This window comes from Danio rerio, chromosome 8 (assembly GCF_049306965.1).
Source record: "Danio rerio strain Tuebingen ecotype United States chromosome 8, GRCz12tu, whole genome shotgun sequence".
NCBI lineage: Eukaryota > Metazoa > Chordata > Actinopteri > Cypriniformes > Danionidae > Danio > Danio rerio.
This window is the reverse complement of record NC_133183.1, coordinates 35,628,098-35,643,997: the sequence shown is the minus strand read 5'-3', so window position 1 is coordinate 35,643,997 and position 15,900 is coordinate 35,628,098. Positions and strand designations below refer to the sequence as shown.

Here is a 15,900-nt window from a genome sequence, read left to right as displayed (position 1 = left end):
CGAACCAGCAACTTTCTTGCTGTGAGGCAACAGCACTACCTACTCTGCCACTGTGTCGCCTATATTATTAAATAAAGTAAAACTTATTATAAAAAATATATATTATTACATAAAAGTAAAAATTATAATCGATAAAAAATGTAAAAATATATTATTAAATAAAAAATATAAATTATATATATATATATATATATATATATATATATATATATATATATATATATATATATATATATATATATATATATTTATATATATATATATATATATATATATATATATATATATATATATATATATATATATATATATATATATTTATTAAGGGTGGAGCCGAACCCGAATACGGTATTCGGAAAGGCACGAATAGCGTGTTTTTACGAATATTTATTTCGAACAAATACTTGAAAAATTATTTGTATTCGGGAGCAAAAAAAGTTTCCTCCTGAGACCACAGTGCGTGAGTGAGAGAGAGAGCGAGAGAGAGCGAGAGCGAGAGAGAGAGAGATAGAGAGAGAGATAGACGCTCAGTCGGAGGGCGGGGCGGAGGTAAAAGGTCTCTCTCTGGCACAAGCTTCTCCACAGCAGCAGACAGAGATGGCTCGACTGAGCGAATAAAATACTTTTCTGCATCAGTATTTTTGTTAAATAGATTTTTGTACCTTAATTGGGTTCCAGATGCAGTTTATAAACTTGTAGCGGAGTTTGTTCGGGATTTTTCATTACGCTGCATTTTTGAAGTTTGCAATCGGGTGCTCTGTTTACGCAACGTTAGCTCTGTTAGCGCTGTAATTTAGACAATAGACTGTTGACAGAGTAACGTTAACGTTCGTTTATAAAGGTTAAAACGATGCTTTTGCAGTTGTGTCGAATAGTATGCACTTATGGGAGTTATATGGTACGTCTAAATAACTCTTTTGCAGACAGCAAGATATATGCTATAGGCTAGTTAACCTTAGCATAGCTTCCCGTCACTTTTTATTAACTTGAACTCCTCAAATACATTTGGGCACCATGAAAAAGAGTGAGACTGCTGCTGAGCCATTTCTTGGTCCTCCACCAGTCAAAAAAATAAAACTTGATGTTCTTTGTGGAAGCATCTTACAGTCAGTGGAGCTGCAGATAAAACAAAGTGATACTGTATAATGTGTGCAAAAGTGAAATCAGAGATATTAAACATCTGTCAACATCTTCTATCCATAATCATTCATTTTCTTTTCGGCTTAGTCCCTTTATCAATCTGGGGTTGCCACGGTGGAATGAACCACCAATTTATCCAGCATATGTTTTACGCAGTGGCTGCCCTTCCAGCTGCTACCCAGCACTGGGAAACATCCATACACTCTCTTTCACACACATACAATAGGGACAATTTAGCTTACCCAATTCACCTATATTGCATGTGTTTGGACTGTGGGGGAAACCGGAGCACCCGGAGGAAACCCACGCCAACATGGGGAGAACCCAGTCGAGGCTCGAACCAGCAACCTTCTTGCTGTGAGGCGACAGTGCTACTCACTGTGCCACTGCTTAACCTTCTATGTAATGTATTATCACATGCACTAAAAGCATCCTCTCCTGATACTGTCTATGAACCCCCCACAAGCTTTAATCCCCTCAATCAGCACAGCTATGTTCTACTAAATCCTCCACAAGCACCAAACCATCAACACAGCCACATTCTGCCCCAGCAAGTCAGTTTCAAACATAAAAAAGTAAAAAAAAAAAAACTTTGTGTCTGTTTTGTGGCAGGCAGATGACAAAAGCAGGACTGTATCTTTTAGTATTATATAGAATACTTTTGTTCTGCCAGATCTCCCAGGCAGGGTTTTATTTAGATTTATTTAGCTAATTTTAGTTTTTGGAATTCTGTGCATTGGAAAGAAGTTCTTTCAGAAGAAGAACAGTTTTTTGAAGTATTATTTGTTTTTATTCTGTCTATTCAGTGTCTTTCAACAAGAACGGTGGTGGGGTTCATAATATTCACAATGGTATTTTATTAGTTGTTGGTTTAACCATGGATGAGATAATGGCTTCTATGTTATTTTCTTTTCAATGACATTTCTTGTCACATGTTCAAAAACAACAACTAATATTGCATGTCTATAATTTATATAATGGGTATAATTAAACAATACTTTCACTATAACGTAAATTAGAAGTGTAATAGAAAAAATATATATTTTTGCGCCATTTTGAATTTTACTCGAATACAAATACAAATACTTTTCCCCCCTCAACAAATACAAATACAAATACAAATACCGGCTGCTCCGCACATCCCTAATATATATATATATATATATATATATATATATATATATATATATATATATATATATAATTGCATAAAAATTTTAATAATAATAAAAAATACATATTATTAAATACAAATATATTATTAAGTAAAAATATTATTAAATAACAAATAAAAATGAAAATAAATTATATTAATACATTATTTATATTATGCCACATTCAAGGACTGGGACAATAATTTCATAAGACACGTATACACATTCTTGACTACATCTATCACGTAATAAGTCATTAATCTCACATTAACCTGTGACCTCAAAAGTATATCTCTTTGCAGGCAAAGGCAGTTGCTCTGTTAAACTACTAAATGTCTCAAAAAGAGCAGATGCATACTTTTTACACAGCAGATATATTAATCAATATTGGAAAACAAAATGTCTTGTGATTCTATGAAAGCGTTCACCTTTTAAATAAAGTTAGAAGCCTCTAATTGCAGTATGCACTACCTGAAAAAAGTTTTGTGCTTATTTAAGTTTTAGGAACAACAAATAATAACTTGACTTCTAGTTGATCATTTTGGTATTTGAAGTGGCTTATATGAAAGACAAAGGCCTCTAGATTATGCTTATTTTACCAAAATAAAATATAATAACCTTGATTTTTAATTATTTAATTAGGATAATAAGGTCTGACTTTGCTAAGACAAAAGTCTTGCCACTTAAAAGAAATAATGTACAGTATAGAATATAAAGTAATGGTGCAATGTAAAAATAATTATTATTGTGTATGACTCCCATGAGCTTGGACGACTGCATCTAAACATCTCAGCAATGACTCAAATAACTTATTAATGAAGTCATCTGGAATGGCAAAGAAAGCGTTCTTGCAGGACTTCCAGAATTCATCAAGATCATTTGAATTCATCTTTAACGCCTCCTCCTTCATCTTACCCCAAATATACTCATGTTCATGTCTGGTGACTGGTCTGGCCAATCCTGGAGCACCTTGACCTTTTTTGCTTTTAGGAACTTTGATGTGGAAGCTGAAATATGAGAAGGAGCGCTATCCTGCTGAAAAAAAGCCCTCTCCTGTGGTTTGTAATTTAATGGACAGTACAAATGTTTGATGCTTCAAGATCTTGATGTTGCTATCAACTCTGCAGATCTCACCCCCATGCCGAATGTGATCCCAAACCAGGAATTTTCCTACACCAAACTTGGCTGATTTCTGTGAGAATCTTGAGTTTATGTGGGTTCTAATAGGTCTATTAGTGTATTTGTTGTAATTGGGATGCAGTTTAACAGATGATTTATCAGAAAAATCTGCCACTTGTCTAAATAAGTAAAAGTGAAATTATTAATGTTGCTCTTACAACGGGATTGACGATAAGACTTTTGTCAGGTAGTGTACATACAGTATGTCCATGTTTATGTATCTAAAGCATGAACATCAGCATGTGAATGCGTTCGGAAACGCATTGAATTTATGGAATAGTACAACGTGTTTATGTCGAGTGAGTTAAATTGTTGATGCAGTATTATTTGATTTTTTTATTTTTATTATTATTATTATTTGATGTTTTGAGCCCAGTGATGGGTTGCGGCTGGAAGGGCATTCTCTCTGTAAAACATATGCTGGATAAGGTGATGGTTTATTCCACTGTGTCGACGCCTGATTGATAAAGGGACTTAATAAAATAATTAAATGAATGATGTTTAGAGCTTTATTGGATGAATAACCACTTTCACATGGAGTGTTTTGACAATATTTTTGGTTGCTTTTCTAAACTAATCTCAGGACCATTTCTGATGGATGATCTGTCAGATTTCATCTAAAATATCTTCATTTGTGATCTGATGATGACAAATGTCTCATGGATTGTAATTACATAGGTGTAAGTAATTAATATCAGAATTTACATTAGGTGTGCAAACTGATCCTTTAATTATTATCATTAAAAATGCATGCCAGGCCACTGTAAAGCAGTGAACATATCTTAATAAAGACAGCGCCAGCTTAAAGTCTAACCTCCAGGAGAGTTCTGAGATTCAGAAACGACATAGCAAAGCATCACTGTGGCTGGTTTGCCCAGGCCAATTCCTTCCTGTTGATCAAGTTCAATAAGAGCTGCCGTTTTAGTATGTAGCACATCAGTCCCCTCTGCCACCTCTCCAGCGTGGAGTCTTAAAATGTGTGTCTGCACTGTTTTGAAGTCCCTGACGCTAATAAAACATGGCAGCGCCATCAACAAAGGCTATTTTGTCTGTCAGTCAAAGTGGCCCCCACTGTAATTGTCTATGACAAAAACAGATTCTACAGAATTAGCCAGTGAATTATGTGGTGGGAAGTAAACAGTTTGTGATTTATCATACTCAGGGTTGGAGGTAGATGGCCCTTTGTCAGGTCCTGATGGGAAAAATCTCTCCCGCGTCTTTTATTAAAAAAAAAAAAAGAGAGAGAAACGTGTTAAGAAAAAACAAAACCTCATGCATAGTAATAGCATTCATCCATATTTGTACCCTCCAGTCAGAACTATGAATAAAAATGGTCCATAGTGGTAATAACTGCCGGCTAACAGTAGAGACGGCTTCCAGAATGTCGGACTCATCACGTCACGCCACGCTTGCTGCACTCTTTCAGGGCTTTTGCTGCATTATTGCTATTTATTACCGTGAAAAATGGAAGCGTAATGAGCGCAGGCTGGAAAGGCTGAGGGAAAAAGTCATGCTTGAAAATGTCAACTAAACAGCTCCTGATTGTTTTCAAGTACTCCCTGTTCTGAAGCACAAGCAATTTGGCCTGCCACCGACTGGCCCGAGCGCTGGCTGCCATGTCTGAAGATGATGGCTAGCGCACAGGTGCTCGCATGCTTAAAAGAGGGCAGCAATTCAACAAATCTGTGTGCGAAATATTACAGCAGCCTTCTTTATTGTAGGTGGGTCAAAGACGAAGCGTTCTGTTTTGGTGTCTACCTCAAAAAAAATTACAAAAGGGATTTGATATCTATAAAAAAGCCTTTTGAAATCAAGTTTAGATTCATGTTTAAATGCTTAAATGTTTTAAAGGATCATTTGAGGAAAGAAAATGGCAAATTACAAAAATAGGGGTGAAAAAATATCCCATGTTTATTCTGAGCAATACTTTTTGAATAAATGAAATAACACGTATTAAAACTACTGTAAGTTAGATTTTTTTATTCAGTTTATTTAACTACTAAGTATTATTATTTAATTTCATGTACTACGGTTGGGGTTAGAATGTGAGTTAGGTGTAGGGTAAGTTAAATGCAATAAGTGCATGGAGCATGTGTAACTAAGTCACCTTTATTTTAAACTACAGAAATTTTTGAAAAACAGGTAAAACCAATTAAGCATGCAATTAATGTTTTCTAAACCAAAATCACAGTTTGAAAAATTGCGATTTTAAATCACGAAAGCTGTGATTATTTTAGTGCTCTATCAAATATGGTAACAAGCATATAGTTCTGTACAGTTCTGACAGTTTGTAAGCACATTATCCTGAACAATGTGAAAAATGTAACACAATCTAAATGTAAAAGTTTTAAAGGTTTTATATAGAATTATATATGTTTTTGGTAGCACTTTTACAATATGGTCGTATTAGGTAATGTTATTTAATGCATTTACCAACATGAACAAACAATAAACAATACATTCATCACAGTATTTGTTAATGCTTGTTAACCTTATTATTAGTTAATATAAATAAAGTTGTTTATAGTTAATTCTTGTTAACTCACGATGCATCAACTGATGTTAACAAGCATGAATTTGGATGTTAATAATGCATTAGTAAACATTAAACTATGATTAATAAATGCTGTACAAATATTGTTCATTATTGGTTCATGTTAGTAAATACATTATTTAACATAAGCGATATTAACGAATGAAACCTTATTGTAAAGTGTAACCAAGATTTTATTTACAATTCATTTAACTTAAATTAAAATACAGTAATCATTTTTCTTAATTGTCATGACAACTGCCTACTTTATTTTGAAAAATAGCAACAGTGTTTTAGAGTTTTTAAATAAACAATAGCATACTATGTGATTATGCTTGTGATTATGTCTTTTTTATTTTTTATTTTTTTTGGTGCTGTTAAAACAACCACATAAAACCTGCACTGTTAGACATTTCAAAGGGTTTTTACAGTAACTTACTGGCAACACTGTTGCCAGTAAGTTACTGTATTTTAGATTTACAGTATACAACTGTAAATCCGTTTACAGCATGTTACCGTAGTGTCTGAAAATGGTTAACTACTGTAAAAACCTAAGTTAACAGTAAGCTACTGTAAACCTTTTAATTTTGTCCTAAATATTTTATAATATAATTTTATTAATATTATTTTAATACTATAGACCTAAAAAATACACAATTACAAAATATTAACAAAATAAACACTCTTTATTTAAAACATTTGAGATGCTTAAAACAAGCTTAAAAATGTGTAAAAACATTACATTTCAATCATTCAAAATATTTTATTTTAAGAAAAAAAACATTGAAAATGACAAAGCACATTAACATACATGTACAAAACTAATTTAAGTGTCTGACCTGCATATTGTTGAGAAAAAAACCCCAATTGTACTAAGTACTACTGACATTAAACCAGACACAATTACAAAATATTCCATTCTTTAAAACATTAATAATGCTTAAAGCATTTAAGGAAAATGTGTGAAAATTACATTAAGCAATAAAATCAACGCATTAAAAATAAATAAATCACACAAAGCACTAGAACATACATGTACAATAAAAATTTAAACTTCTGAATTGCATATTGTTGGAAAAATAAATATTTGTAACTATTAGCCGACTCAGAAACAACCCAACTTTAAAATATTACTAATTCTGGTGTCAAATGCTCAACAAGGTCTGAATTCACATGTTCAAATGCAATTCATCTTTATTTCTATTGCACTTTTACAATGTAGATCAATGATGTCAAAGCAGCTTAACATAGAAGTTCTTGTAAATTAAAGCTGCTTCGGTCCAGTTTTCAGAATTGAAGCAGTAAATGTCACTGCTGAAAGTCCAAACACTGAAGAGCAAATCCACCGATCCACCAATCGTAGCCAAGCGATCCAGTGGCGACAGTGGCATGGAAGAAACTTCACCAACTGACGAAAGTGTAGAATAAAATCCCTTGAGAGATACCAGGCTCAGTTGGGCACGACCAGTTCTCCTCTAGCCAAACTTGTGCAAGGCCGCAGTCTAGGCACCGGAGGCTTGAAAGTTCACCAGCGGGTGGTCAGGCTGGCCCATTGGATCAATGCGGAAACTCATTGATCACATGTGTCTTTTAGGATCCTCTGGAATTATTTATCCAAAAATTTTTATTATTTTATTTATTACAAAATATTTAGGCAACATGAAATGGGGAAAAAGACATTTAATACATAGACAAATGCATGTATCCCAATACTAATTATTGTATTTTGAAATGTCTGACCCATGACAGACCTCAATCTGCTCAAAAATATTATAAACAAAGATGAAAAAAACCCTAATAAATGGTTTAATAAAAAAGGGAAAAAGATTTTTTATTTAGCTAGCAACTAAACATGTGACACATTTTGTATTAAAAGTAACGTTACTATATTGAGAAACAAATAGATGTACAGTACTTACTGTTGTATGAGGTCCAGTTTGCACAGGCAGGCTCCCAGTATTCTATATTGAGACCATAAAAAAGCCAAAAATACAGATAAGAATACCATGCTACAATCCACAACCTCCACACAACTTTTTTTTATTTGTTTACCTTGGTTGCTTACTGGTCTTGCTTATTTTTTAAGCATAAGGCTGTGCTGATCAAGATGTTCCTCCGAAATGCTGTTTGTTTCTTCAGACAAAAACTGCTGCTGTGCCAGTGCCATATCTAAACAGAAAAAAATATAATGGTAACAATTATGTTAAACCAAATGTCAAGAGTTGTGATAAAAAAAATAATTAGCAAACAATAAATAGCAAAAAGGTGGTTATTAGCATAATGCATAGAGGTAAAGTTGGTTTTATATTAGCAGATTCAGACTTCCCCCTTAATAATTTAATTTCATAAAAGTATTATTTGCAAACTCTAAATAGCGAAATCATTTTAGCAGCTAATGACTATCAAAGTACAACATGCTCACGGTCAAATAAACAGTGTTAATGTTGATTTCAAGTCATACTGGCATGCTAATTCTGATCGAATATTCAAAGTAACATGGTAAACAGTATAGAGTCTTCTAAATGAACGAATGTGCGAATATAAAACCAACTTTACCTCTATGCATATTGTAACGTTATAGATTTACGTTAACGTTCTTATAGGTTAACGTCGCGATGTTATTTTCACAAGCTAACGTTATAAGTTACTCTAAACCAGAGAAAAATAAGTTTACAACATCTAATATATATAGTATAAATCAATATAAGTTAAACGTTGCACGTTAAAATGAGTTTGAGTCCAATTCAGTATAAACTTAGCTCAGTTTAGCTAACAGTTAACATTACCATTTTAAGATCGTTCAGCCAATGTTGCCGAGCAAACAAATCCTAATAGAGGTGCTTAAATCAATGTCGAGTGTTGTCAGCACAGACAGACGCGCTTTTACCTGGATTATTTGATGGTCTTTCATTAATATTCTTCTGGGGGAAAACACTCCCTGCCGGACCGTTGTCTCGTGCTAAGTGTCCTCCAAAACTGTCTGCATACCTCTGGTTCCCTCCTAAACCAAAACCCGCTGCAACACCGGTTCCTATGTAAATAAATAAAAAGATATGACGAGAACAATGGCTAATAGTCATAAACAGTCTTATTTAAAGTAATAGTAGTGTTAATGTAATAAATTAAATAAAGGTAACATCTTAATAGATGATATATTTCTCAAATGGGCGAAATAACGCCAAGCCAGAGAAAATAATAATAGCCAACTTTATACTTTACTTTGTTCTATTCTCGTCCACAAAACATTCTGTAAAATGAAACACTGCCTCAGCTTACCAGAGTAAAGTTTGTTAAATCCAGTATGTTCTTCAGGCACACTAATAAATTGTCCTCCAGATTTGCTCCAGGGTCCTCAGGCAAAATGTGGTGCAGAGTAGTCGAATCGCCGCAAGGTGGCGTCGAAGCAGTTGTGGAAAATACAGTATAATACACGAATTTTTACAAATACAGTACATCGCTGTATATGTTGTTCGACGTCACACCAAATTCCCATAATGCAACGGTAAATACAGTTATTTACCGTAAAAGGAATTTGCAGTATTACACTGGGTGAAATACAGTAAATAACTGTGTAATTTACAGAAATGTCTAACAGTGTGTAGCTCTTTTATGAAACGGTAGTTAATTACATTTTAAATCACAATTTTCATTAAACAAATCACAGTTAGTTTTTTTTTTTTTTTATCATGCAGCCTTAAAACCTGTAGTGCACAGGTGTCAAACTCAGTTCCAAAAGGGCCGCAGCTCTGCACAGTTTAGTTCCAACCCTAATTAAACACACCTGATCAAACTAATTGAGTCCTTCAGGCTTGTTTGAAACCTACAGGTAAGTGTGTTGGAGCAGGGTTGGAACTAAACTGTGCAGGGCTTCGGCCCTCCAGGAATTGAGTTTGACACCCCTGTTGTAGTGCTTTAGAGAGTAGAGACTAAATATAATAATTAAATATTGAAATAAATGGGGTAGTTGTCCCAAACTGAACTGCCAACATCTCAATGATAGGAAGATAATAAGTAAATAGATAATGGACCATTTTCACATTTGCACAAATCTCAGCAGAGAAATTTTTCAGTTTGGTATTATATTTCTTGTATTCCTATTTGCTTAAATAATAAAAGAAAACTTCCACAAAAGTGTTTTTATGACATTCAAAAATAAAATAAAATAAATAAAATATTTGAGATGGCAACCAAAACAGAAAAAAAGTAAAATGTGCTGTCCTACCAATAGACCAACAAAACTGCATTACAAACAGTATTGCAAGTATTTTTGTAATTTGATGCAAAGATTATATAATACAAACAATAGCTTTATAAATGTACTTTAGAAAAAAATCTATATATCAAAACTTTCAAGAACTTGTGAAAAGGGTCCACAGTCAGACGATTCGAATGTTATCACTTGATTGAATGGGCGTTATGAGATAATAGATATGGGCCTACTAGTAGGCTTAAAAGGCTGTTATCATCCATCCACATGGTTAATTAGCTATAGATCACATACGGCTGCATCTGGAAGTTAACAAAATTTATTTATATTTTTTATTAAATTTCCCATTATTTATATTTTATTTACCTCTACCCCTACTCCAACTCTAAACTAAAACCATTACAGTAATGTAAAAACAGATCTGAATCTGGAGTCTTGTCTATTAGTATAGCTGATTAACAACGAGAATTATTTATATTATTTATTAAATTTCCCATTTATTGTATTTTATTAACGTCTACCCCTACTCCAACACTAAACCCAACCATTACAGGAATGTAAAAACAGATCTGGATCTGGAGTCTTCTCTGTTAGTATAGCTGATTAACAACGAATATTATTTATTAAATTTCCCGTTAATTGTATTTTATTAACGTTTACCCCTATACCCCAACCCTAAACTCAGCCATCACAGTAATGTAAAAACAGATCTGGATCAGGGGTCTTCTCTATTAGTATAGCTGATTAACCATGTAAATGGATGATAACAGCCTTCTGAACCTACTAGTAAGGGCAGAAGGCCCCTACTGGCCCATATCTATCAGCTGATAACCACTGATAATGCTCATTAAATCGAGTGATAACATTCAAAGCGGGTGCCATAGTAAAAATCTGTCCTTAAACTAAATTTAAAAAAAAAAATTGCCATATAAAACTACAAATAATAACACTTTTGTGAGTGAAAATGTATGCTAGATAAAAAACAAATATCTATAATTAAATCAGGACAGACACTGAAAAAGAAATGAAAACTAAATCAGTATTACAGTTGAATTGTTTTGATGCTTAAAATCCACTTTTGGTCTCAGACCCAGGTGTGATTCATGCATAATTGAAACACGCCTGGTTTCAAACAGTCTTTGAAAAGTGCTTTCATTGGCATAATGCTGGTATAATCATGATTATATCCCTACATTTTGTGGCAGAAGCAATTATGCAACGTGGTGGTGGATATGAAGCTGATGGACCTGAAGGACTGTTTGCCAGAGGGCTTCACTCCCATCCAAGACACCATGGATACCCGTAAGCATGGTTTCCTTCAGAAAATTCTGTTTTCTTTTTCATCCACTTTCTCTCTCTCTCTCTCTCTCTCTCTCTCTCTTCTCTGTAGTCATCCTGAGGGAGCGCTTCTCCAGAGCTTGTGAATGTGAATGTTTCATGGGCTCAGGTTTAGCTTAATTTATGATAGCGCGAGCGAGTAAAATAAACATTTTGCCCCGGAGGAAGGAGGAGAGGAGAACGATGAGTCATTGTTTATCTCTGCCAGAACCCAGCTTTTTCTTTATGATGTGCTTATTTATTTATGTATTTATTTGTGCAGAGCGGGAGTGGATGGTGGTTATCTAATATTAATGAAATGCATTCCCTTGATGCTTTAGTGCTTTTTGAGTGCTACGTATTTCTCCCCTTCTCGTCTTCTCTCTTCTCCTCTCACCGCAATATTCTTTTGGCATCGGGAGTGAGGGCAGCATGTTTATTATTTTCATTATTATTGCATTTACACAGCCCTCGCCCCTGACGCCGCCTCGAAACGAATGGGACGGGCTCAGGAGTAATATGGCCCAGTCTGGTAGGAATTGCTAAAAAAGGAAGATGGAGTCTCGTCGGGTGCTGATTTTAATGCGCCGCTTTATTGTGGTAAAGTCATGTTTAATAGATGCCACCGCCACTGTATTGTGGTTTCATTCTCAGTCACGTCGGTTATATCATTGATGCTGAAGATTCCCTTCTTGCGCCCAGTGGCGTTTTTATGTAATTATGATGGGCTTTCATATACTGCTGTGATGTTTTGGGGCTTAAGGCGCATATAGGTTGCATTTATAAGGGTTTTAAATATTAATACATATTTTAGCTTGTCTGTTGGAAAAAAAATTGTGGGGAAATAGGGACATTCATTTATTTATTTATTATTTTTTAGGAAGTAGTTTTAGCTCCTTAGTGTAGGGGCTTTTATTCTGGGGACCCTCACAATGAAGTCTATTTATCTATCTATCTATCTATCTATCTATCTATCTATCTATCTATCTATCTATCTATCTATCTATCTATCTATCTATCTATCTATCTATCTATCTATCTATCTATCTATCTATCTATCTATCTGTCTATCTGTCTGTCTGTCTGTCTGTCTGTCTGTCTGTCTGTCTGTCTGTCTGTCTGTTGAGTCATTTAGCAGATGCTTTTATCCAAAGCGACTTACAAATGAGGACAAGAAAGCAATTTACACAACTATAAGAGCAACAATGAATAAGTGCTGTAGGCAAGTTTCAGGTATGTAAAGTGTAAGAAGCAAAACATTAGTAATATTTTATTTATTATTATTATTATTTTTTTGTTATACAGATAGCGGTAGAACCCGAGAGGCAATTGCAGATTAGGAAGGGAAGTGGAGAATAGTTGAGTTTTTAGTCGTTTCTTGAAGACAGCGAGTGAGTTCGGGAAAGTGATTTCTTCCCTCTTTGGGATGGAACCACGAGGCAACGTTCATTCACAAAACGCAAGTTTCTGGAGGGCACATAAATCTGCATAAGTGAGAGCAGATAAGAAGGAGCAAAGCCAGAAGTCGCTTTGTAAGCAAACATCAAAGCTTTGAATTTGACGTAAGCAGCAACTGGCAGCCAGTGAAAATGGATGAGCAGCGGAGTGACATGTGCTCTTTTAGGTTCATTAAAGACCACTCGTGCTGCTGCGTTCTGAAGCAGCTGAAGAGGTTTGATAGAGTTAGCTGGAAGCCCGGCTAGTAGAGAGTTGCAATAGTCCAGTCTGGAGAGAACAAGAGCTTGAACAAGGAGTTGAGCTGCATGTTCAGATAGGAAGAGTCGGACCTTTCTGATGTTATAGAGTGCGAATCTGCAAGATCGAGCAGTTCTAGAAATGTGGTGAGAGAAATTTAGTTGGTCATCAATTGTTTCTCCAAGGCTTTTCACCGTTTTGGATGCAGTAATGGTTGCCCCATGCATCTGGATTGAAAAGTTATGACCTGGTGGTTTACAGTGTCAAAAGCAGCTTTTGATGAGGACTGATGATTTAGAGTCTGCTTTAGCCAGTCTGAGATCCTCCACGACCGAGAGCAGGTCAGTCTCAGTTGAGTGGCCTTTCTTAAAGCCAGATTGCTTGTTATGTCCATTATGTTGTTTTGAGTAAGAAAGTCCAGGACTTGATTGAACACAACTTTCTCCAGAATCTTGGCCATGAATGGAAGCAGGGATACTGATCTGCAGTTTTCAAGTAGGGTTTGATCCAGGTTGGGTTTCTTTAGCAGTGGGGTTACCCTAGCCTGCTTAAATGAAGTGGGGAGTCAATAGATGTGTTAATTGTGTGAGCCAGTGTTGGTATGACTGCAGGAGAAATGGCTTGCAAGAGATGAGAGGGAATGGGATCAAGTGGACAGGTGGTTGCATGGCTAGATAGCACAAGTTTGGTCACAGACTCAGAGAGCTGAGAAAAAGAGGTGAGTGTATGTGGTGTTGTTTGTGTATCTTGCCTGTTTGTCGTAGTAGCACCAAATTGAGCTCTGATTTTTGCAGTTTTGGTGCAAAAGAATGTAGCAAAGTCATCAGTAGTAAGTGTGGAAGATAAGGGTGGAGGAGGAGGACAGAGGAGGTAGGAAAATGTTTTAAAGAGAAAGGGAGGATTGGTGTCATTGTTAATTTTTTTTGATAGAAGTATGTCTGTTTTGCAGAAGTAACATCAGCCGTTAACAAATTATTTAATCACATAAGAAATGTGATTAAATACAGTTCAACTAAATTATCAAAAATTGAATGAAATAACTAAATAGGTTGAATATATACAATATAAATAAATATATACAAATCAGTTAGATTAAAATAAATGACAAATATTTTAAACGAATGAATAAATAAATAAATAATTGTATCCATAAACATATACAAAAATAAAACATTTAAAATAAAAAATTAAAAATTAAGTAATTATAAAGTGCTCCGCATATATAAGTACACCCCTCATAAATCTATCTTTTAAATTGATATTTTAAATAGGAAGCTATACAATGTTATGTGTGTGCATATACATTAGATTAGTCAGCCAAATCCAAATCTGGAGCTTATCTAATAAATAACTTACGATAACAGTCCAAAAACAAGTACAACCAAATTTATTTTATAAAAAATCTTAAATACAAATTTAAAAAAGAGAAAAAATCAAGAGAAGCAAAAAAATTTAATAAAATAAATAAAGAAATAAATAATTGTAATTATTGAATTTAATTGTATTATCTTTCAATTTCTAAATATGTTTGGTGACTAAAATATTATTTTAATAAATATATTTTAATAAATCTGTTTTGTTTAAATGCACCAAAATACATTATGAAATGCTTATATTCATTGAGAAATGGATAGAAATATTCAATATATATATATTTTTTCAATATATACAAAATGTCGTCAATTATGCTGAGCACTGTATAATATCGTTCATATGTTTCTGTGCAAAATAATCATGCTAGTAATCACCCAGTTATGGTTCTGATTAGGTGTATACTATTTATGCCTAATTTCATCTCATCTCATACAAATAATCCACACATCAAGTCAATCTCATACAAAAAATCCACTAACTTCCCTAAACAGAAAAAGGTTACCCTTTCCTCTGGGATCAGATAAAATTCCTCTTGAAATTCTCAGTCAACTCTCTATATACTCAAGTGTATCCTTTAAGTTATAAAAATCACATCCAGCACCCAAACGCATTTTTAAAATGTAATTTCATACATAACCTTTTATTGATCCTCAAGGCACATAATGTTGCATTTATAAGATGTTCAAATATTAATGCACATATCTCTGTCTAAATACACCATTAGGAAATATAATTTTTTTTTATAAAAACAGACTGTTGTGTCATAATTTACATGTCTTCCCAAACCCAAGCAGGTCAAGCAAATAAGTTTGACGCATTGATTTTAGCTCAGAATCTATGAAAGATATAAAGGCACATATGGATTCTAGTGTAAATGTTTTTAGACTGCTGATAAATGAAAGATATAACGAGGGCTGTTTATGTTATGACTGTTATTTCTCTTTCTGTCTCAGAGGAACAGGCTTTGAGGAAGGAGCGGCTGTGTGTGAAGTTCGTCCCCCGAAACAGCACTGATACGGCGATCTGCGATGTGCTTATACAGGGAAAATCAAAGCACAGCCTCGCTAATTATACATTTATAGGGTAAGAAATCATATATCTGGATAAAGCGAGCATGCTGGTATCACAAACATGAGAGTTATTTCTGTGTGCGTTTGATGTGGATGTTTTTTCAGTCACTATTCCCTCTGAGGGGGAAAGTAGTACCAAAGTAAATATCCTGGAGCCATGTTTATAATGCTGTCTGAATCGTCATTTTTTAAGCGAAGTGGATTGTTGTTCTGGTCTGCCGGTGTTTTTTT

At 34.3% G+C, this 15,900-nt stretch overlaps 1 protein-coding gene across 10 annotated transcripts in view; it reads left to right on the top strand.

The window, feature by feature from the left end:
* The window catches only part of mvb12bb (multivesicular body subunit 12Bb), a 264,229-nt gene that overhangs the window by 136,764 nt on the left and 111,565 nt on the right, over positions 1-15,900 (top strand). For all 10 annotated transcript variants that reach the window (XR_012383534.1, XR_012383532.1, XR_012383533.1 and 7 more), the window contains 2 exon segments: positions 11,419-11,515; positions 15,553-15,682. Coding sequence is in view for 6 of the 10 variants with exons in the window: in XM_073908970.1 (XP_073765071.1) it covers positions 11,419-11,515; positions 15,553-15,682 (227 nt within the window). In the remaining 4 variants the exon portion in view is untranslated.